At 46.9% G+C, this 24,123-nt stretch overlaps 1 protein-coding gene across 4 annotated transcripts in view; it reads right to left on the bottom strand.

Annotated features, from left to right (window-relative positions):
• LOC143956890 (uncharacterized) overlaps nt 1-5,099 on the bottom strand; it is a 49,291-nt gene extending 44,192 nt beyond the window's left edge. For all 4 annotated transcript variants that reach the window (XM_077467052.1, XM_077467054.1, XM_077467053.1 and 1 more), the window contains exon 1: nt 4,945-5,099. In XM_077467052.1, the coding sequence (XP_077323178.1) occupies nt 4,945-4,987 (43 nt within the window). In that variant the 5' untranslated portion in view covers nt 4,988-5,099. The remainder of the gene's footprint in view (nt 1-4,944) is intronic.
• Nucleotides 5,100-24,123: the final 19,024 nt, after the last annotated feature.

The following is a 24,123-nucleotide window of genomic DNA, read 5'->3' as shown; positions in this document are numbered from 1 at the left end:
ATCGCACAGAGATCGGATGTGATTTGCACTGCAGTGCGGTGCGAATCACATCCGTTCTCAAACCGCTGCAATGTGAACCCAGCCTTAGTGACACTGGCGACGGGGGGTGATCACGGGGTTAAACCTTTATTGGGGGGGTTAGGGGGTACCTTAGAACTAAAGGGGGCTAACCCTAACTGCCCTAACAGTTATTAGTCACAAATGACACCCGCCGGGTGATCAGGGGGTTAAACCTTTATTAGGTAATAAATGGCGGGTGCCCTGAAACTATAAAAAAATAACTAACCAACCAGCGTCACCTGTAACAGTTATATGGTGATCACTGGTGAAAGGGTTAACTAGGGGGCAATCAGGGGGCTTTATGCGGTAGTATATGGGGGTCCCTGGCGCTATAAAAAGCTGCGGCGAACCTAAATACCTACCTGCCTAACTAGCGTCACCTGTGACACTAATACAGCGATCAGAAAAATGATCGCTTATTAGGCTGGGTTCACACTGGAGCGATGCGGATACGCCGCGAATCCGCGGCGGGTTCCCGCATCGCATGCCTCCCGGCGGCAGTTCACACTGCCCTATGCAAACTGCTGGGAGTGTCAGTGAAATGTTACTGACACCCCCAGATCAGTTCGCATATCGCAGTGCGATCTGCAAACTCGGATCGCATGGTGTGAACACCCATGCGATCCGATTCTGCTGCGGGCCAAAAAAAGGGTCCCGTGCGAATTTGCGGCGGGTGCGGCGGGTGTGGCGGGTGCGGCGGGTGCGGCGAATGGCTGAACTCGAATCGCACAGAGATCGGATGTGATTTGCACTGCAGTGCGGTGCGAATCACATTCGTTCTCATAAACCGCTGCAATGTGAACCCAGCCTTAGTGACACTGGCGACGGGGGGTGATCACGGGGTTAAACCTTTATTGGGGGGGTTAGGGGGGTACATTAGAACTAAAGGGGGCTAACCCTAACTGCCCTAACAGTTATTACAGTCACAAATGACACCAATGCAAAAAAAAAAAAAAAAAAAAAATGACATTGGTGTCACTGTGACTGGGGGGCAGGGGTAATTGGGGGGGTGATCGGGGGGTAAAGGGGGGGTGTGAGTGTGCCTGGCATGTTCTACTGTGTGTGTAGAGTGTTGGTGCAACTCACCGATCCGCTCTCCTCCGTGTCGGAACGAAAAATACCGACACGGAGGAGAGAATACATCACTTCCTCTCCTGTGTTTACATTACAGGAGAGGAAGTGATGTCACGGGGGATTTCCATTCGTCGAGAGCGATCGCGAGGGGGTGGCCATGAATGAATGGCCGCCCCCTCATCCCGGATCGCTCTCGAAGGAATGCCGACCGCCGCAGGCACCGGGGGGGGGCCCGATCGGGCCCCCCACCCGCGGGCAGGCAGGGACTTATATATACGCCCATATGCCTGCCCGTGCCATTCTGCCGACGTATATCGTCGTGCGGCGGTCGGCAAGTGGTTAAAACACATGTCCCCTGGGGCAGGACCCGGGTCCCCAAACACTTTTTAGGACAGTAACTTGCATATTAGCCTTTAAAGTTAGCACTTTAGATTTCTCCCATAGACTTGTACAGGGTGTTCCTCGGCTTTTTGAATTTACCGCGAACACACCAAATTGTTCACTGTTCGCCGAACAGGCAATGTTGGAGTAGAACATGAGTTTGACTTAAACTCAAAGCTCATCCCTACTCATCATCAGTGCAGATTCAGAACGGGTCCACCCGAAAAAAACTGTTTTTCAGGCAGACCAGATTGGACCCTCCAGTCTCCTCTATGGAGTCAACAAACATGTGTCCGTTGACTCCCACCAACATCCGATCCTGTCCACTAAAAACAGGTGGACAGGTGTGAACAAGTGTTCATTCTGATGCGAGGCGCTAGTCATTAAATAAACAGATGGCTGTCAAACCATATGTGAAATCCATAAGCAATAAACATAATAAGCAATTGACACATTACATAGTAATGTATTTTATTGGGATTTTATGTGATAGACCAACACAAAGTGGCCACATAATTGTGAAGTGGAAGGAAAATTATAAATGGTTTTCAAAATCTTTTATAAATAAATATGTGAAAAGTGTGTGTGTGGGGGGGGGGCATTGGTATTCAGCCCCCTTTACTCCGATACCCCTAACTAAAATTTAGTGGACCCAATTGCCTTCAGAAGTCACCTAATTAGTAAATTGAGACCACCTGTGTATAATTTAATCTCAGTATAAATACAGCTGTTCTGTGAAGCCTTCAGAGGTTTGTTGGATAACCTTAGTGAACAAACAACATCATGAAGGCCAAGAAACACACCAGACGGTTCAGGGATAAAGTTGTGGAGAAGTTTAACCACTTGAGACCCGCGCTATAGCCGAATGACGGCTACAGCGCGGATCTCCTTTTCCGGGACTACGTCTATTGACATAGTCCCGTGCACGAGCGGCCTGCGCGCCCCCTGAGGGGCGCGCTCTGTGATTGGCGAGTCTACGAGACTCGCCTGATCACCTATCAGAGCAAGGGGTCGATCCCGACCCCTTATCACGTGATCAGCTGTCAGCCAATGACAGCTGATCATGTGATATAACGGAGCCGGTAATCGGCTATTATTCCTCCTCGCTTGACAGCGCGAGGAGAAAAAAAAAAGGCGATCACCGGCGGCCGTGATCGGGACATCAGTCCTGATCACGGCCAGCCCTGCCAGTGCCCACCTGCCCCCTGCCAGTGCCCACCTGCCCCCTGCTTTGCCTGCCTGAATAAAAAATGTGTCCCCCCTGTCAGTGCCACCCAGCAATGCCCACAGTGCCACCCAGCAGTGCCCACAGTCTGCCTCAACAAAGGTGCTGCACCCCAGTGCCACATATCCGTGCCCAGCAGTGCCGCCCATCAGTGCCCATCAGTGCCCAGCAGTGCCGCCCAGCAGTGCCACCTATCAGAGCCACCTATCAGTGCCACCTATCAGTGCCCATCAGTCCCATCTATCAGTGGTACCTATCAGTGCCCCTTAGTGCCACCCATCCGTGCCACCCATCTGTGCCACCCATCCGTGCCATCTTATCTGTGCCCGTCTTTGCCCATCAGTGCCGCCTTATCTGTGCCCATCGGTGCCGCCTTATCTGTGTCTATTAGTGCCGCCTTAACTATGCCTATCAGTGCCCACCAGTGCAGCCTATCAGTGCCCACCAATGCAACCTATCAGTGCCCACCAATGCAGCCCATCAGTGCCCACCAGTGCAGCTTATCAGTGCCCACCAGTGCAGCCTATCAGTGCCGCCTCATCAGCGCACTTCAATGAAGGAGAAAAATGACCTGTTTGCAAAATTTTATAACAAACTATTAAACATGATTTTTTTTTTGCATCTTTTTTTGTTTGTTTAGCAAAAAATAAAACTCCGAGCTGTAATTAAATACCACCAAAAGAAAGCTCTATTTGTGGGAAAAAAATGATAAAAATGTAATTTGGGTACAGTGTTGTATGACCGCGCAATTGTCATTCAAAGTGCATCAGCGCTGAAAGCTGAAAATTGGTCTGGGCAGGAGGGGGGTTTAAGTGCCCAGTAAGCAAGTGGTTAAAGCAGGGTTAGGTTACAAAAAATCTCCCAAGCTTTGACCATCTCACGGAGCTCTGTTCAATCCATCATCGGAAAATGGAAAGAGTATGGGCACAACTGTAATTTAGTTTAATTACTGATGATACAATAACATATTAAAAGAAAAAAAAAACGTTAATTTCACAAATAGTAGCACTTTTAGTAGAAAAAAAAAGAGGGGAGGGGGTTGTTAAAACGGCGTAAAAGACAAATTCCCGCCACTGCAAAATTTGTCCAAGAGATCGATGACATCTGGTCACAAGAGAGTTAAAAGTTAAACATCTATTTGTTAGCCATGCCAGCCATACATAACATTTGTCTCATTTTATTGTTTATAAACATTGGTCATACGGGAGATACAAAGTAACATTGTTTATAAACATTGATCAGACAGGAGATAGAGAGATACAATGTAACATTGTTTATAAACATTGATCAGACAGAAGATAGATACAAAGTAACATTGTTTATAAACATTGATCAGACAGGAGAGAGATACAAAGTACCATTGTTTATAAACATTGATCAGGCGGGAGATAGAGAGATACAAAGTAACATTGTTTATAAACATTGATCAGACAGGAGAGAGATACAAAGTAACATTGTTTATAAACATTGATCAGGCGGGAGATAGAGAGATACAAAGTAACAATGCTTATAAACATTGATCAGACGGGAGATAGAGATACAAAGTAACATTATTTATAAACATTGATGAGACAGGAGATAGAGAGATACAAAGTAACAATGCTTATAAACATTGATCAGACGGGAGATAGAGATACAAAGTAACATTATTTATAAACATTGATGAGACAGGAGATAGAGAGATACAAAGTAACATTGTTTATAAACACTGATCAGACAGCTCAGTGACCAAAAAGCAACAACTCTTAGCGTTTAGATATGATTCTGGGCAATCACAGTGACTACATGGTTGGGAAGTCAATCCAGCTTTGCCCATCCCCAGGTAAAGGGGTCAACAATTTGGTAGTTTTGTTGATGTTGTGGAGTCCCACCCAGTGATAGCATTCCCCTGATAATGGTTTTGCTGTTGTGTCTTATTCTGTTATTATCTACACAATATAACACTGAGGGGTACCATCTGATTGTAAGCATTTCATCTTAACACCAGCATTATGTCATGGTGAATGATGAAGGGATGAGTGTGATAAGATCCTTCTTGTTTTGGACTCGTTTCTGGAGGATTTTCCTATGTTGGCATGAACTGAACGTTACCATCTTAGATAATGTTGTGCTGCAGCTGTGGCATTATACCCCCCGGGTACTTCCTTTCTAGATTGCAATCTAACTGAACCGAGAACAATGAAGTGATCAGAGTGGAGACTCACCTGATACACACAACACCATGGACAAGATCTGAAGGTCCTCCATTGTAGTCCCTCAGAGATGAGTCTGTAGACCCATCCAGGAGAGAAGAACTCACCCTGTCCACCCAAACACGGCACCCCATGTGACACCAGTCCACGGCCACACACAGGATGTGCGGAGGGGAGAAGAATTTCAACAAAAGGAAACATGAGTTACACCACACCAACAACCAAAAAAAAAAAAAACATTTCCCCTTTTTGGAGGCATCATTAGGGTTGCCATCTCATCCCTTGAAAATGGAACATGTATGAATTACACGGGTTCTGAGGCCGATGAAGGTGGTAATTAAACTCGCTTGGGGCCTTATCTGCATTAAATTAGCCTCAGAATCCGTGTAGTTCATATGTGTTGTTCGGGTTTTAGGGATGAGGTGGCAACCCTAGGCATCATCGATTAATAAAGAATGAAGAATAGTCCTTCTCAACTCTCATTGTGGAACCATTACCCTAGCCACCCCTCCCCCTAATGATCTGTACACCTCAGCCTAGGGCAGTGATTCTCAACCAGGGTTCAGTGGGAACAGTAGGGTTCCTCCAGAGGTTGCTAGGAGTTCCTTCAGCATTGGGCTGGGTTCCGTGGAAGCCTAGGGTTCCTCCAGAGGTTGCTAGGAGTTTCTTCAGCATTGGGCTGGGTTCCGTGGAAGCCTAGGGTTCCTCCAGGGGTTGCTAGGGGTTCCTTCAGCATTGGGCTGGGTTCCGTGGAAGCCTAGGGTTCCTCCAGAGGTTGCTAGGAGTTCCTTCAGCATTGGGCTGGGTTCCGTGGAAGCCTAGGGTTCCTCCAGAGGTTGCTAGGAGTTCCTTAAGCATTGGGCTGGGTTCCGTGGAAGCCTAGGGTTCCTCCAGAGGTTGCTAGGAGTTCCTTCAGCATTGGGCTGGGTTCTGTGGAAGCCTAGGGTTCCTCCAGAGGTTGCTAGGAGTTCCTTCAGCATTGGGCTGGGTTCTGTGGAAGCCTAGGGTTCCTCCAGAGGTTGCTAGGAGTTCCTTCAGCATTGGGCTGGGTTCCGTGGAAGCCTAGGGTTCCTCCAGAGGTTGCTAAGGGTTCCTTCAGCATTGGGCTGGGTTCTGTGGAAGCCTAGGGTTCCTCCAGAGGTTGCTAGGGGTTCCTTCAGCATTGGGCTGGGTTCCGTGGTACCCTAGGGTTCCTCCAGAGGTTGCTAGGGGTTCCTTCAGCATTGGGCTGGGTTCTGTAGAGCCCTAGGGTTCCTCCAGAGGTTGCTAGGGGTTCCTTCAGCATTGGGCTGGGTTCCGTCGAAGCCTAGGGTTCCTCCAGAGGTTGCTAGGGGTTCCTTCAGCATTGGGCTGGGTTCCGTGGAAGCCTAAGGTTCCTCCAGAGGTTGCTAGGAGTTCCTTCAGCATTGGGCTGGGTTCCGTGGAAGCCTAGGGTTCCTCCAGAGGTTGCTAAGAGTTTCTTCAGCATTGGGCTGGGTTCCGTGGAAGCGTAGGGTTCCTCCAGAGGTTGCTAGGGGTTCCTTCAGCATTGGGCTGGGTTCCGTGGAAGCCTAGGGTTCCTCCAGAGGTTGCTAGGGGTTTCTTCAGCATTGGGCTGGTTCCGTGGGAACAGTAGGGTTCCTCCAGAGGTTGCTAGGGGTTCCTTCAGCATTGGGCAATTCCTGCCTCTCAGATAAGTTCCCACTCACACCATTGATCTTTTTAGCTACCTGTAAGGAGGTAAATCTTCCCAATGACCACAAGTGTAAGGACCATTCTTCCCACCGACCATCACACTAATGTATCATGAGTTGTAGATTTCTCATTTTTAGCAGGGGGTTCCCCGAGACCAGAGAACTATTTCCAGGGTTCCTCTGTGTTGAAAAGGTTGAGAAAGGCCGTCCTAGGGGGATCCCCTTCCTGATTCCTCTTCAGACCTGAGATCACAGGAATATATAGAGAGCAATCATCACAAATAGATATCAACATTGAACCCCTTTATATCCATTCTATGGCTACACTCCACTTCCTTTCGCTCGAGGTTCTTCTAAGAACCCTTTCGCTGCCAAAGCCCTTTTCTTTTTCTTTTTTTGCATATGTTTAAAAAATAATAATTGTATGCTTACTTAAAACCAAAAAAACAACAACTCCTAGCTGGAGGACTTCCCAACCATGTTGTGACTGTGATTCTGGGCAATCACAGTGACTACATGGTTGGGAAGTCCATCCAGCTTTGCCCATCCCCAGGTATCACCATAGAGCACCCTTTCTTACAGAGGAGTTCCACCCAATTTCGAGAGGTGGTCTTTAAACGAAAGACCACCTCTCTCCACCCCCTAGTCAGGGAACCCCATGTAAAAATGACTATCTACAACTCAAGAAGATACATTAGTGTGGTGGTCATTGGGAAGAAGGCTCCTCCTTACACTTGTGGTCATCGGGAACAATTACCCCTCTTACAGATAACTATAAAGATGAATGATGTCGGTGGGAACTTATCCGAGAGGTAAGAATTGCTCATTGCTCAAGGAACCCCTAGCAACTTTTCGAGGAACCCTGACTGGGAAACTGTGCCATGGAGAAGAAAAAAAAAGTCTTAGTACCACGTGTCCCATGATATTATATTATATTATTATATATTATATTATTATATATTATATATGCAGAATTTCAGTTAAAAAAAAGACACTAAAGTTAATTCTAGGGCACATATCCCAATTTTTGGTAGACTATAAAAGATGAGGTTTACGTCGAGTAAATAGATACCCAACATGTCAAGGTGCAACCACTTGCCGACCAGCCAACAGTAACTTTACTGCTGGCCAGCAGCTTGAGTGAGACATGCGGAGAACGGAAAAGTTGGTCTAGTTTCCGATTGATTTGTTATGTTTCTTAATTCCTTTTTGTTGATTCGTTTAGGAATTCATTTAGTTTCGTTGCATTTATTAATCTTCTGAAGAATTCCAGATTTTCGAATTGGTCGATAAATGATCAACCGATTCAAATTCTGTGTGAAGAATAGCTGGTTTTTAAAAGGGGCGGGCTGGGAAGCCGGCCACCTCGTTCTTAACAACTGATGACTCCTCAGCTGTCAGCTGGCTTCTCTGATGACTCATCAGCCGTCAGCTGGCTTCTCCGATGACTCGTCAGCTGTCAGCGGGCTTCTCTGATGACTCGTCAGCCATCAGCGGGCTTCTCTGATGACTCGTCAGCCGTCAGCAGGCTTCTCTGATGACTCATCAGCCATCAGCGGGCTTCTCTGATGACTCGTCAGCCGTCAGCGAGCTTCTCTGATGAATCATCAGCTGTCAGCGGGCTTCTCTGATGACTCGTCAGCCGTCAGCGGGCTTCTCTGATGACTCGTCAGCCGTCAGCGGGCTTCTCTGATGACTCGTCAGCTGTCAGCGGGCTTCTCCGATGACTCGTCAGCCGTCAGCGGGCTTCTCTGATGAATCATCAGCTGTCAGCGGGCTTCTCTGATGACTCCTCAGCTGTCAGCGGGCTTCTCTGATGACTCCTCAGCTGTCAGGGGCTTCTCCGGTGGATAAGGGCCCCCCTGTACTGCGCTACGCTTGCGCAGTACGAACGACTATGGAGCCGCTAAAAATAGCTGAAGCTGAACACAGTGAGTCAGGGCTACATGGCGCCTGCGCACTACATTCTGTCTTGAGTCCGGGTTCAAGCCCCGCCATCCAAGTGGACATAGAGGTAGAATAATAATATGCCAAGGGCAGCGAGGCCGTGCCCGAAGCGTGGCGAGGGGCCCTGTTACAGGCGCCATGTTCAGCTTCGGCTATTTTTGGCGGCTCTGTTGTGGTTCGTGCTGTGCTGTAGAGGGGGGGGGGTCCTTATCCATCAGGGGGAACTTTCTCGGCAGAACACCGGCAATGAAAAATGCAAAATCAAGATCATTGCTCTCTGTCATCGGGAGCGGCGATCACTGTCATGTCCTAGGTAGTCCCTCCCCTCCCCCACCCCCCACAGTTAGAATCACTCCCTAGGACACACTTAACCCCTTCATCTCCCCCTAGTGGTTAACCCCCTTCACTGCCAGTGTCATTTACACAGTAATCAGTGCATTTTTTATAGCACTGATCGCTGTATAAATCTCAATGGCCCCAAAACATCGTCAGAAGTGTCCGCTGTGTCCGCTGCAATGTCGCAGTCCTGATAAAAAAAATCACAGATCGCCGCCATTACTAATATGAAAAAAAAAAGAATAATAAAAATGCCATAAAACGATCCCCTATTTTGTAGACGCTATACCTTTTGCTCAAAGCGATTTTTTTTTTTCCCGCCAAAAATATATAGAAGAATACGTATCGGCCTAAACTGAGGAAAACATTTGGGTTTTTTTTTTATATATTTTTTGGGGATATTTATTATAGCAAAAAAAAAGTAAAAAAAATAGCTTTTGATTGTCTGTGGCAATTCCGATGCGCAAAATTCCTATGCCTGCTCGGAAACAATGCGACGCATGCGCGGAAGCATTGAACTTCATTTTCTCGGCTCGTCGTGGCGTTGTGCGTCGCCGTGTTCTTGATGGTCGAAAACTTCAGCAAACTTTTGTGTGACCCGTGTGTGTGTGTGTGTGCAAGCCGAGCTTGAGCGGAATTCCGTCCGGAAAAACCATCCAAGATTTTTCAGATGGAAAATCCGCTCGTGTGCACGCGGCATTAGCGTAGATCATCTCCTCGTGGCATTTTGGGTTACTCAACGTTCTCTGAAGAGATGTGTGTGTGTGTCAGTCCTGGATGTAAGTTGTGTAAATCTTTGTGTGGAGACATTTATAAATAGTCGTGCGATCGATGAGTCACGGCGGCGTGGTATCTTCGTAGTAAGTCCTGAGGGCGGCAATTCCTCTTTTTCACAGAAGCGATGTCTGCGAGACCGTGCAATGCCCGGGTATGACCACTAGAGGTCAGTTTTGTACCTTTGGTTTGTTTTTTGCGGAATACGTGCCAGACGTCTGCCCCCCCCCCCTCCCCCGTATAGTGAGCCCCAATTGTTAGGCAACGTTGTAACAAGTTCTGTATTACACACCATTTCCTCTTTTTATTATAAGTCCTGTATTAGAAACAATTTCCTCTCCTTATTACACAGAGCCTTGAAAAAGTATTCATACCCCTTGCAGTTTCCCACATTTTCTCATGTTACAACCCAAAAGCGCAACCGTATTTTATTGGGATCTTATGTGATGGACCAGGGGGTGTCCCAACTTTCTAAACAAAGGGGCCGGTTTACTGTCCTCCAGACTTTACAGGGGCCGGGCTGTGGCTATTGGGAGTCGAAATTATCCTGGTGTAAGTGGGATTGAAAAAATGCATCTTTGGTATTAGGGGGAGCAATAGTGCCCCATCATTGGTGTCAGTGGGAGGAATAGTGCCCCATCATTGGTATCAGTGGGAGGAATAGTGCCCCATCATTGGTATCAGTGGGAGGAATAGTGCCCCATCATTGGTATCAGTTGGAGGAATAGTGCCCCATCGTTGGTGTCAGTGGGAGGAATAGTGCCCCATCGTTGGTGTCAGTGGGAGGAATGGTGCCCCATCGTTGGTGTCAGTGGGAGGAATAGTGCCCCATCATTGGTATCAGTGGGAGGAATAGTGCCCCATCATTGGTATCAGTTGGAGGAATAGTGCCCCATCGTTGGTGTCAGTGGGAGGAATAGTGCCCCATCATTGGTGTCAGTGGGAGGAATAGTGCCCCATCATTGGTGTCAGTTGCAGGAATAGTACCCCATCATTGGTATCAGTTGGAGGAATAGTGCCCCATCGTTGGTGTCAGTTGGAGGAATAGTGCCCCATCATTGGTATAAGTGGGAGGAATAGTGCCCCATCGTTGGTGTCAGTGGGAGGAATAGTGCCCCATTATTGGTATCAGTGGGAGGAATAGTGCCCCATCGTTGGTATCAGTGGGAGGAATAGTGCCCCATCGTTGGTGTCAGTGGGAGGAATAGTGCCCCATCATTGGTGTCAGTTGCAGGAATAGTACCCCATCATTGGTATCAGTGGGAGGAATAGTGCCCCATCGTTGGTGTCAGTGGGAGGAATAGTGCCCCATCATTGGTGTCAGTGGATGGAATAGTGCCCCATCATTGGTGTCAGTGGGAAGAATAGTGCCCCATCATTGGTGTCAGTGGGAGGAATAGTGCCCCATCATTGGTGTCAGTTGCAGGAATAGTACCCCATCATTGGTATCAGTTGGAGGAATAGTGCCCCATCGTTGGTGTCAGTTGGAGGAATAGTGCCCCATCATTGGTATAAGTGGGAGGAATAGTGCCCCATCGTTGGTGTCAGTGGGAGGAATAGTGCCCCATTATTGGTATCAGTGGGAGGAATAGTGCCCCATCGTTGGTATCAGTGGGAGGAATAGTGCCCCATCGTTGGTATCAGTGGGAGGAATAGTGCCCAATCGTTGGTGTCAGTGGGAGGAATAGTGCCCCATCGTTGGTGTCAGTGGGAGGAATAGTGCCCCATCGTTGGTGTCAGTGGGAGGAACAGTGCCCCATCATTGGTGTCAGTGGGAGGAACAGTGCCCCATCATTGGTGTCAGTGGGAGGAATAGTGCCCCATCATTGGTGTCAGTGGGAGGAACAGTGCCCCATCGTTGGTGTCAGTGGGAGGAACAGTGCCCCATCATTGGTGTCAGTGGGAGGAATAGTGCCCCATCATTGGTGTCAGTGAGAGGAATAGTGCCCCATCGTTGGTGTCAGTGGGAGGAACAGTGCCCCATCATTGGTGTCAGTGGGAGGAATAGTGCCCCATCATTGGTGTCAGTGGGAGGAACAGTGCCCCATCATTGGTGTCAGTGGGAGGAACAGTGCCCCATCATTGGTGTCAGTGGGAGGAATAGTGCCCCATCATTGGTATCAGTGGGAGGAATAGTGCCCCATCATTGGTGTCAGTGGCAATAAAACAGAGAGGAGATGAGGGCGCTCTGGTGGAGGTGGATCGCTGATCAGAGGGATGATGGTGATGAAATGGCACTTCTGGCAGCACTTTGGTTAGAGGAGAAGCGTCTCTGAAGATATAAAAAAGGAAAAGAAAGGCGCCTCTAAGTGCAGTATGCAAAATGTAATAAAGTGCACACAAGGGGTAAAAGCACTACAGTGATAGACCAACACAAATCAACATTTTTTACAAATAAATATGTGAAAAGTGTGGGGGGGGGCATTTGTATTCAGCGCCCTTTACCCTTATACCCCTAACTAAAATTCTAGTGGAACCAATTGCCTTTAGAAGTCACCTAATTAGTAAATAGAGTCCACCTGTGTGTGATTTAATCTCAGTATAAATACAGCTGTTCTGTGAAGCCCTCAGAGGTTTGTTAGGGAACCTTAGTGAGCAAACAGCATCATGAAGGCCAAGAAACACACTAGACAGGTGAGGGATAAAGTTGTGGAGAAGTTTAAAGCAGGGTTATAAAAAAAATATCCCAAGCTTTAAACATCTCATCTGCACTGCCCTCACAAAGTGACTCTTCCATCCCACCTGACACTCTGGGTTCAGACATCCTGTTAGTACTGTAGAGCAATAATGAAGCAACGCGGTTGTATAAGGTTCTGAACCAAATAAGAAAAGTTATTTCACATAGAAAGTCGTAAATCCGCCGAGCTGTGATAACAGTGCCGACTCAAGAAACAGACTCCTCCTGAAGACACAACAATGAATAATGCTATATACACAGGGATGCGCTGTATTCAGATCCGAAGTCACCTCCTTGTGGATGTTTCAGTTAACTACATATGTGGCCACACTGAGATACATGTAATCTAGACAGCCTATGCCAGTGATGGCGAACCTTGGCACCCCAGATGTTTTGGAACTACATTTCCCATGATGCTCAACTACACTGCAGAGTGCATGAGCATCATGGGAAATGTAGTTCCAAAACATCTGGGGTGCCAAGGTTCCCCATCACTGACCTATGCTATTTTAATGAGAGAGCTAATCTCCCACTGGTGTTATATATATATATATATATATATATATATATATATATAGGCTTCCTATGAGTAATGGCAGTAGAGTTCCACGTTGCAGATCTGTTATTCTTCGCTAGCTAGTTGGAGCTCGTTAACTGTAATCCATTTGGTTGCAGACGAAACAATGGATTCCAAGTGGTGAAGGGCCTAAGGCCTCTGAATGAAGTGTGGAAGTAGTGTTCCACTTAGTAGGCCACGACCTCTCTTTCTTGCATCAGGCCCAGGAGGAAGAGCGCCTACGTGGGCTTCTAAGCTCCTTTTATTATCCCTCCCAGCAACCTTCAGGCCACTGCAAGGGTCCCCCCGGATTTGTAGTCTTAGGGTCCCCTGGATTTGTAGTCTTAGGGTACCCTGGATTTGTAGTCTTAGGGTACCCCAGATTTGTAGTCTTAGGGTACCCCGGATTTATAGTCTTAGGGTATCCCAGATTTGTAGTCTTAGGGTACCCCGAATTTGTAGTCTTAGGGTCCCCCGGATTTGTAGTCTTAGGGTACCCTGGATTTGTAGTCTTAGGGTACCCCAGATTTGTAGTCTTAGGGTACCCCGGATTTGTAGTCTTAGGGTATCCCAGATTTGTAGTCTTAGGGTACCCCGAATTTGTAGTCTTAGGGTACCCCGGATTTGTAGTCTTAGGGTACCCCAGATTTGTAGTCTTAGGATCCCCCGGATTTGTAGTCTTAGGGTACCCAGGATTTGTAGTCTTAGGGTCCCCCGGATTTGTAGTCTTAGGGTACCCCAGATTTGTAGTCTTAGGATCCCCTGGATTTGTAGTCTTAGGGTACTCCAGATTTGTAGTCTTAGGGTACCCCGGATTTGTAGTCTTAGGGTCCCCCGGATTTGTAGTCTTAGGGTACCCCTGATTTGTAGTCTTAGGGTCCCCCGGATTTGTAGTCTTAGGGTACCCCTGATTTGTAGTCTTAGGGTCCCCCGGATTTGTAGTCTTAGGGTACCCCAGATTTGTAGTCTTAGGGTACCCCGGATTTGTAGTCTTAGGGTACCCCGGATTTGTAGTCTTAGGGACCCCCGGATTTGTAGTCTTAGGGTACATGGGTGCACAGTGATACAAATAAGACGCCACCTGCCCCCATCTATAGCTGGCTATCACAGTAAGAAGCATTGCAAGGATAACAACAGGTACAACCAAGGCCAAGGATAAATCCATGGGAAAAAAAAACAAGCTTAACTTACCGACCAGCTCGCAGACAGCCAATGAAATCAGTCTAATGCCCCGTACACACGGTCGGACTTTCCGACGGGAAAACGCGCGATCGGATCGTGTTGTCGGGAAAATCCAATCGTGTGTGTGGGCTCCATCTGACTTTTGCTGGCGGAATTTCTGATCGTGTGTGTACGGGGCATAAGTTGTGCACTCCACAAATCTGCCCTTTATGGAAGAGTGATAAGAAGAAAGACATTGGAGAAAGAAAGTCATAAGAAGTCCTGTTTGTAGTTTGTGAGAAGCCATGTGGAGGACACAGCAAACATGTGGAGGACACAGCAAATATGGGGAGGACACAGCAAACATGTGGGGGACACAGCAAGCATGTGGGGGACACAGCAAACATGTGGAGGACACAGCAAACATGTGGAGGACACAGCAAACATGTGGGGGACACAGCAAACATGTGGGGGACACAGCAAACATGTGGAGGACACAGCAAACATGTGGGGGACACAGCAAACATGTGGAGGACACAGCAAACATGTGGAGGACACAGCAAACGTGTGGGGGACACAGCAAACGTGTGGGGGACACAGCAAACGTGTGGGGGACACAGCAAACATGTGGAGGACACAGCAAATATGGGGAGGACACAGCAAACATGTGGGGGACACAGCAAACATGTGGGGGACACAGCAAACATGTGGGGGACACAGCAAACATGTGGAGGACACAGCAAACATGTGGAGGACACAGCAAACATGTGGGGGACACAGCAAACATGTGGGGGACACAGCAAACATGTGGAGGACACAGCAAACATGTGGGGGACACAGCAAACATGTGGAAGAAGGTGCTCTTGTCAGATGAGACCAACATTCAACTTTTTGGCCTAAAAGTAAACCGCTCCTGCGTGGTGGAAACCTAACACTGCACATCCCCCTGAACACACCATCCCCACCGTGAGACATGGTGGTGGCAGCATCATGTGGTGGGGATGGTTTTCTTCAGCAGGGACAGGGAAGCTGGTCAGAGTTGATGGGAAGATGGATGGAGACAAATACAGGACAATCTTAGAAGAGAACCTGTTAGAGTCTGGAAAAGACTTGAGGCCGGGGCGGAGGTTCACCTTCCAGCAGGACAACGACCCGAAACATCCAGCCAGAGCTACAATGGAATGGTTTACATCAAAGCATATTCATGTGTTATGCCGCGTACACACGACCGGACTTTCTTTTAGACTAGGTCTGATGGTCTTCCCGACGGACTTTCCGAACAAACAGACTTGGCCACACACAATCACACCAAAGTCAGACAGATTGGAACGTGATGACGTACGACCGGACTAGAATAAGGAAGTTCATAGCCAGTAGCCAATAGCTGCCCTCGCGTCAGTTTTTGTCTGTCGGACTAGCACACAGACGAACGGATTTTCCGACTGCACTCGAGTCCGTTGGAAAAATTTGAAATCTAAAGTCTGTCTGATTTTTCGACAGCAAAGGTCCGATGAAGCCCCACACACGATCGAATTGTCCGACGGATTCGTTCCGTCTGACCTTTGCTGTCAAAAAGTCCGGCCGTGTGTACACGGCATTAGAATGGCCCAGTCACAGTCCAGACCTAAATCCCATTGAGAATCTGTGGCAAGACTTGAAAATTGCTGATCACAGACGCTCTCCATCCAATCTGACAGAGCTTGAGATATTTTGCAAATGGGCAGAAATGTCCTCTCTAGATGTGCAAAGCTGGTAGAGACATCCCCAAAAAGACTTGTAGAGAAAGGGGGTTCTACAAAGTGTTGACTCCGGGGGGCGCCATACAAATGTACCCCCCACACCCATACCCCCCAGGGGTATGAATACCTTTTCAAGGCACTGTATACAGTACATATATTAACCACTTCAGCCCCGGAAGATTTTAACCCCTTCCTGACCTAGAGCACTTTTTTGCGATTCGCCACTGCGACGCTTTAACGGACAATCGTGCAGCCGTGCGATATTGCATCCAAAACCAAAATCGGCGTCCTGTTTTCCCCACAAATAGAGCTTTCTTTTGGTGGTATTTTATCACCCATGCCATTTTTATATTTTTTTGCACTATAAACAAAAAAAAGAGTGACAATTTTGAAAAAAATTCGATATTTTTAACTTTTTGCTGTAATAAATATCCTCCAAAAGTATATAAAAAAAACAATTTTTCCTCAGTTTAGGCCGATACATATTCTTCTACATATTTTTGGTAAACAAAAACAAAAAATCGCAATAAGCGTATATTGATTGGTTTGCGCAAAAGTTATAGTGTCTACAAAACAGGGGGTAGATTTATGGCATTATTATAAAAAAAATTTTATTAGTAATGGCGGCGATCTGCGATTTTTTATCGTGACTGCGATGGTGGACACGTCGGACACTTTTGACACTATTTTGGGACCGTATTCTTCTACATATTTTTGGTAAAAAAATTAAAAAAATCAATAAAAAAAAAATCGCAATAAGCGTATAATGATTGGTTTGCGCAAAAGTTATAGTGTCTACAAAATAGGGGATAGATTTATGGCATTATTATTATTTTTTTTTTTATTAGTAATGGCGGCGATCTGCGATTTTTATCGTGACTGCGATGGTGGACACGTCGGACACTTTTGACACTATTTTGGGACCGTATTCTTCTACATATTTTTGGTAAAAAAATTAAAAAAATCAATTAAAAAAAAATCGCAATAAGCGTATATTGATTGGTTTGCGCAAAAGTTATAGTGTCTACAAAACAGGGGATAGATTTATGGCATTATTATAAAAAAAATTTTATTAGTAATGGCGGCGATCTGCGATTTTTATCGTGACTGCGATGGTGGACACATCGGACACTTTTGACACTATTTTGGGACCATTGGCATTAATACAGCGATCAGAGCTATAAAAAATGCATTGATTACTGTGTAAATGACACTGGCAGGGGTTAAACACTAGGGGGGGGCGATCAAGGGGTTAAGTGTGTCCTAGGGAGTGATTCTAACTGTGGGGAAGGGGGGGAATGGGCTACCACTAATATGACAGCGATCACAGTTCCTGATGACAGTCAGGGTAGCGGTGATCTCTGTCGTGTCACTAGGCAGAACAGGGGAAATACATTGTTTTTTTCCGTGACACGATCGCCGGGAGACCAGCGGACTCGATGTCCACCGGTCTCCCGGCGATCGTGTCACGGAAGAAAACAAGGCATTTTCCCCGCTCTGCCTAGTGACACGACAGAGATCACCGTTACCCTGACTGTCATCAGGAACTGTGATCGCTGTCATATTAGTGGTAGCCCACCCCCCCCTCCCCCACAGTTAGAATCACTCCCTAGGACACACTTAACCCCTTGATCGCCCCCCCCCCCTAGTGTTTAACCCCTGCCAGTGTCATTTACACAGTAATCAGTGCATTTTTATAGCTGTACGTGGCATGTGCACGTCTGCTAGCCCCGCCAATTAAAGGGTGACGTACAGGTGTGCCCATTTGCCCATTGCTGCCATTGTGCTGACGTATATCGGCGTGCGCCGGTCGGCAACTCGTTAATTTCCATGAAAACAAAAAAATCCTGCCCAAAATTATTATTTTTTTTTAACTCAGTTTATTTTTTCTCTGTGCAAGGAGAGAGAGAGATACAATGTATGGAGCGATATCACATGTATGCTGCTCCCCATGGATTGGGGTAAGGAAACAAAAATGACGTGAAGTATTTGATACAATTTTCCGATATGTTGCACCAATAGAGGCAACGACACAAGTCACATGGATGGGTGTCACATAGGTGTGCAGTTAGTTGCACCATAGACAGGAATGGGATTCTCCTCCTCGTGCATTGCTGTACAACAAATCGCACAGCCGTGAGCCAGGACTAAAAGGTTTTCACACGACTTTTTTTTTCGATTTTCTAATTGCATTCATTTGGAAATGTGCGCATCCTGGATAAAAGTTGCGTGAAAACATTTATAAATAGCCCGGAGTTCAATGAGCCACAATAGTTTGGTATCTTTATAATAAGTTCTGAGTTGGACACGATTTTTCTCTTTTATATATCAGCATGGTTGTGCAATATCCAATTTGAACACTAGATGTCAGTGGTGTAGCACCGAGAATCCTTTTGCGTACTTCACACTACAGCTCCTGCTGTACCCTTCTCTGAACACTAGATGGCAGTGTCTGCTCGGGTCTCTGTGCAAAAAAAAAAAAAAAAAAAAGTGTTCCACGCTCCGTAATAGTTTGTTAACTGTAATAAGTTCTGTATTACACCATTTCCCCTCTGAAGTAATTGGTGAAAAGAAATATTATTCAAGGGTGGTTACGGATTCCCTCTATCTATTGCGCCTATGTATTAACTTGTCTATTCCTATAGTTAGCCCGTCTATTAACCACTTGCTTACTGGGCACTTAAACCCCCCTCCTGCCCAGACCAATTTTCAGCTTTCGGTGCTGTCACACTTTGAATGACAATTACTCAGTCATGCAACACTGTACCCAAATGAATTTTTTGTCCTTTTTTTTCCCACAAATAGAGCTTTCTTTTGGTGGTATTTGATCACCTCTGGGGTTTTTATTTTTTGCGCTATAAATGAAAAAAGACCGAAAATTTGGGGAAAAAAAACGCATATTTCTTTGTTTCTGTGACAGAATTATGCAAACTATTAATTTTTCTTCAGAAATTTGGGCCACAATTTATACTGCTACATATCTTTGGTAAAAATAACCCAAATTAGTGGATATTATTTGGTCTTTGTAAAAGTTGGAGAGTCTACAAGCTGTGGTGCGAATCGCACAAAATTGATCACATCTGATGTACTGGTGGCCGATCTCACTTCTTGTGACCTGAACAAGCCAGGAAAGTACAAATACCCCCCAAATGACCCCTTTTTGGAAAGTAGACATTCCAAGGTATTTAGTAAGAGGCATAGTGAGCTTTTTGATGTTGTCATTTTTTTCCCACAATACTTTGCAAAATTAAGATTTGTCATTTTTTAATTTTTTTTTCCACAAAATTGTCATTGTAATAGGTTATTTCTCTCACATGGCATGTGTATACCACAAATGACACCCCCCAAAAAATTCTGCTACTCCTCCTGAGTATTACAATACCACATGTGTGGGACTTTTTCACAGCCTGGCCACATAGAGAGGCCCAACATGCAGGGAGCGCCATCACGTGTTCTAGGAACATAAATTACACATCTAACTTATTGACTACCTATTACACTTTTGAAGGCCCTGGAGCACCAGGACAATGACACGTGACACTGATGACAGATGGCACTGATACGTGGCAATGATGACACGTGGCACTGATGACAGATGGCACTAATATGTGGCACTGATGACAGATGGCACTTATACGTGGCACTGATGACAGATGGCACTTATACGTGGCACTGATGACACGTGGCACTAATACGTGGCACTAATACATGGCACCGATGACAGATGGCACTAATACGTGGCACCAATGACGCGTGACACTGATGACAGATGGCACTGATAAGTGGCATTGATGACACGTGACACTGACAGGTGGCACTGATGACAAATGGCACTGATACGTGGCACTGATGACAGATGGCACTAATATGTGGCACTGATGACAGGTGGCACTATGTGGCACTGATGACAGATGGCACTTATACATGGCACTGATGCCAGATGGCACTTATACGTGGCACTGATGACAGATGGCACTGGGGACAAATGGCACTGACAATAGGTGGCACTGGGGACAGATAGCACTAACAGGTGGCACTGGGGACAGATAGCACTAACAGATGGCACTGGGGGAGGATGGCACTGGGGGAGCATGGCACTGGGGGAGCATGGCACTGGGGCGGATGGCACTTTTTAAATTTTTTCCCACTTACGGGCGCTGCAGCCGTTCATCTCTCCCCTCTCACACGCTGTCTGTGTGAGGAGGGAGAGCGGCGCTGAGAGATGATCTCATATGTTTACATATGAGATCTCACATTGGTCACGCCGATCGCGCTGTAAACGGCCACTGTGATTGGTCGTTTACAGCGATCTGTGTTTGCCTGTCTCCGGGGGACACAGCAAACACAAAAGCGCCTGCTCTATAGCCGTCATTCGACTATAGGGCGGGCTGGAAGCTGTTAAAACTCTGATCACGTTACTGTTGATATCACAATAATACAAAGGTTAACTATGAAACCAAGCACACTGCTTAATAAAACAAAGTCTTATTTATTTCCCAACATCCTTATTATACACTCACCGCCCACTTTATTAGGTACACCTGTTCAATTGCTTGGTAACACAAATTGCTAATCAGCCAATCACGTGGCAGAAATTCAATGCATTTAGAGACGCGGTGAAGACGACTTGCTGTAGTTAAAACTGAGCCTCAGAATGGGGAAGAAAGGGGATTTAAGCGTCTTTGAACGTGGCGTGGTTGTTGGTGGCAGACGGGCTGGTCTGGGTATCTCTGGGATTTTCACACACACAACCATCTCTCCGGGGTTTACAGATAATGGTGTTTACCGACAGCGACACTACCGTTAGTGACACAACACGTGACATAGCAACGTGGCTAACAGGGGCCGTAGTCCACAAAAGACTTAAGAAAAACTTAACAAAAATAATTCACCAGGACCAGATGGCTAAAGCCTCATACACACGATTGGATTTTCCGACGGGAATTGTGTGAAGACAGGCTGTTGGTGGAAAAATCTGACCGTTTGGACGCTCCGTCGGACAAATGTTGGATGGCAGGTTTTAACATTTTCAGCGGACAAAGGTGTGTTGTCGGATTTTCCGAGCGTGTGTACCAGGGGCGTTGCTGGGTGGCAAAAAGACCAGGGGCTTCAGCCCGAAGTCCAAGGCTGGAAAATGGGGGGGGGGGGGGTAGCGTGGTGTACGTGACGCAGGCTTTTTTTTTTGGCTGGGCTGTGACCTACCTGACCTACATACACTGACGGTAGTGACCTAAATACACTAACCTACCTACACTGACGGTAGTGACCTACATACACTGTCCTACCTACACTGACCTACCTACACTGATGGTAGTGACCTACATACACTGATGGTAGTGACCTACATACACTGTCCTACCTACACTGACCTACCTACACTGATGGTAGTGACCTACCTACACTGATGGTAGTGACCTACCTACACTGATGGTAGTGACCTACATACACTGTCCTACCTATACTGACCTACCTACACTGACCTGCCTGACCCACATACACTGACATTTACATACACTGTCTGACCTACCCCAGCTCAGCTGTGGTGTGTGGTGTCACAGCAGCCAGGGAGTCGGTCAGTCGTCAGAGGATGAGGAGAAGAGGAGAGGAGAGCGGCCCGCCCGAGCGGGGATGTGGTGCGATGGGCACTTTGTAATTCCAGTTTTCTGGAGCCTGCAGTGCCTACGATGGACATCACAAGTCCCGCGGCCCCAGCATTGGACCAGTGGGATGTCCACTCAGGCTCCAGAAGGTGGGACCTTCTATGTCACTCTGTGGCACTCGGCCACACTTGGTGGCACTCGGGATCAGATCGGTCCCGGCACTCGCCGCTCGGGGCTAACAATGGAGAGTTAAAATGGGACGTGATACCCAATATTGATCTCATGTCACCCAGCTCTTAAATATATGGGATAACTAGTTCAGTCTCAGTTTTTGTGGATAACGCAAAGATAAGCAGATAAATAATAATAATAATAATAAACTCTCATCAGGACATGGAAATTTTGCAGAATGACCCAAATAAAATGAAGGAGTGGGCAGACACATGGCAGATGAGGTTTGATGTGGAGAAATGTAAAGTAATGCACTTTGGGGGCAAAAAACCATCAATGAAAAATATTCACTAGGTGGAGAACCTCTGAGAGAATCAAGGATGGAGAAGGATCTAGGGGTGCTAATAGATGACAGGTTGTGCAACAGCATGCAGTGCCAAGCTGCAGCTACCAAAGCCGGCAGAATATTGGCATGCATAAAAAAGGGGATATACTCCAGGGACCGACCTCATCTGGAATTTTCCATCCAGTTCTGGTCACCGTTCCTCTGAAGAGATGAGCGGGAGAAAGTCCAAAGAAGGGCAACGAAACTTATAAGGGGACTGGAGGACCTCAATTATGAGGAACGGCTGTAAACAGACGCTTTGCGAGGGGACACGATAGCGACCTACAAATATCTCAATGGGGATCCCAGCATAGGAAATAAACTATTCAGTCCTAGGGAGTGTAAGAGGACATGGAGGCCACACATCGAGACTGGAGGAGAAGCGGTTTAACCTCAAACTGCGTAGGGGGTTCTTCACTTTCAAGGCAATAAGGATGTGGAACTCTCTCCCACAATTGGTGGTGGCTGCGGATGGCTATTTTTAAAAGACTCTTATGCCCCGTACACACGGTCGGAAATTCAGACGGAAAAAAATCAGATTATGTTGTCGGAAAATCCGATCGTGTGTGGGCTCTATCGGACTTTTTTCATCGGAAATTCCGCCGGGGAAAAAAACGAGAGCTGGATCTAAAATTTTCAGACAAGAAAAAATAAAAATCAGATCGGACTTTTTCCGATCGTTTGTAGAGAATTCCGACGGACAAAGTGCCACGCATGCTCAGATTAAATTACGAGACCAAAGCTTTTGGCTACTAGCCTGAACGTAGTCCTGACGTACGCAACGAACGTCACCTCGTTCCAAAATGATCGGATTTTCCGACAACTTTGTCCGACCGTGTGTACGCAACACAAGTTTCGGGCCAAAAAACGTCAGAAAAAAAATCTGACGGATTTTGTGGTCGGAAATGTCCGGCCGTGTGTACAAGGCATTAGAAGTACATCTTAAAGGACACAATATACAGGCAATTGGGAAATAAATATTGACACTGACACACGCACACCTACACAGGTTGAACAGGATGGACTGTTGTTGGGTTTTTTTTCCCGTCTTACCAACTCTAACTATGGTGGGGAAAAGAGAAAGTATCCAGTGAGCGGCAGTTGTGTGGAGGAAAATTCCTTGTGGAGGTCAGAGGAGAATGGGGCAAACTAACTGGTTCCAGGTGATAGAAAGGCAACAATAACTTAAATAACCTCTCGTTACACAAAAAGGTATGCAGAATACCATCTCTGAACACACAAACACAACCAACCTTGGAGCAGGTGGGCTACAGCAGCAGGAGACCACAGCGGGTGCCACTCCGGTCAGCGAAGAACAGGAAACTGAGGCTACAATTGGCACAGGATCACCAAAATTGGGCGATAGAAGATCGGAAAAAAACGTTGCCTGGTCTGACGAGTCTGGATTTCAGCTGCGACGTTCAGAAGGTGGGGTCAGAATTTGGTGCATGGATCCATCCTGCCTTGTATAATCAGTTCAAGCCAGTGGTGGGGGGGTGTAATGGTGGGGTGGGGGGGGGGGGTAATTTCTTGGCATACTTTGGGCCCCTTAGTACCAACTGAGCATGGTTTAATCACCACGGCCAACCTGAGTATTGTTGCTGACCATGTCCATCCTTTTATGACTACAGTGTCCCCATCTTCTCCAATCATCTCACCACTGGACAATGAGGTCCCTGTCCTCCCATGTCCTCCACCCTCACCACATCTCATCCAATAGAACACCTTTGGGATGTGGTGGAAACGGGAGATTGGCATCATGGATGTGCAGCCCACAAATCTGTAGTGATTCTTTCATGTCACCATGGAGAAAAATCTCTGAGGAACGTTTCCAAAACCTTGTTGTATCTATGCCACCAAGAATGAAGGCCAAAGAGGGGTCCAACCCGCTACTAGCAAGAGGGACCTAATAAAAGGGGGTCCAACCCGGTACTAGCAAGGGGGACCTAATAAAAGGGGGTCCAACCCGGTACTAGCAAGGGGGACCTAATAAAAGAGGGTCCAACCCAGTACTAGCAAGGGGGACCTAATAAAAGGGGGTCCAACCCGGTACTAGCAAGGGGGACCTAATAAAAGAGGGTCCAACCCAGTACTAGCAAGGGGGACCTAATAAAAGGGGGTCCAACCCGGTACTAGCCAGCAGGACCTAATAAAGTGGAACCTAATAGAAGG

Source organism: Lithobates pipiens, unplaced genomic scaffold (assembly GCF_037356315.1).
Source record: "Lithobates pipiens isolate NorthernLeopardFrog02 unplaced genomic scaffold, aLitPip1_a1.2 Scaffold_44, whole genome shotgun sequence".
Classification (NCBI taxonomy): Eukaryota; Metazoa; Chordata; class Amphibia; order Anura; family Ranidae; genus Lithobates; species Lithobates pipiens.
This window is presented reverse-complemented; position numbering and strand designations above follow the sequence as displayed.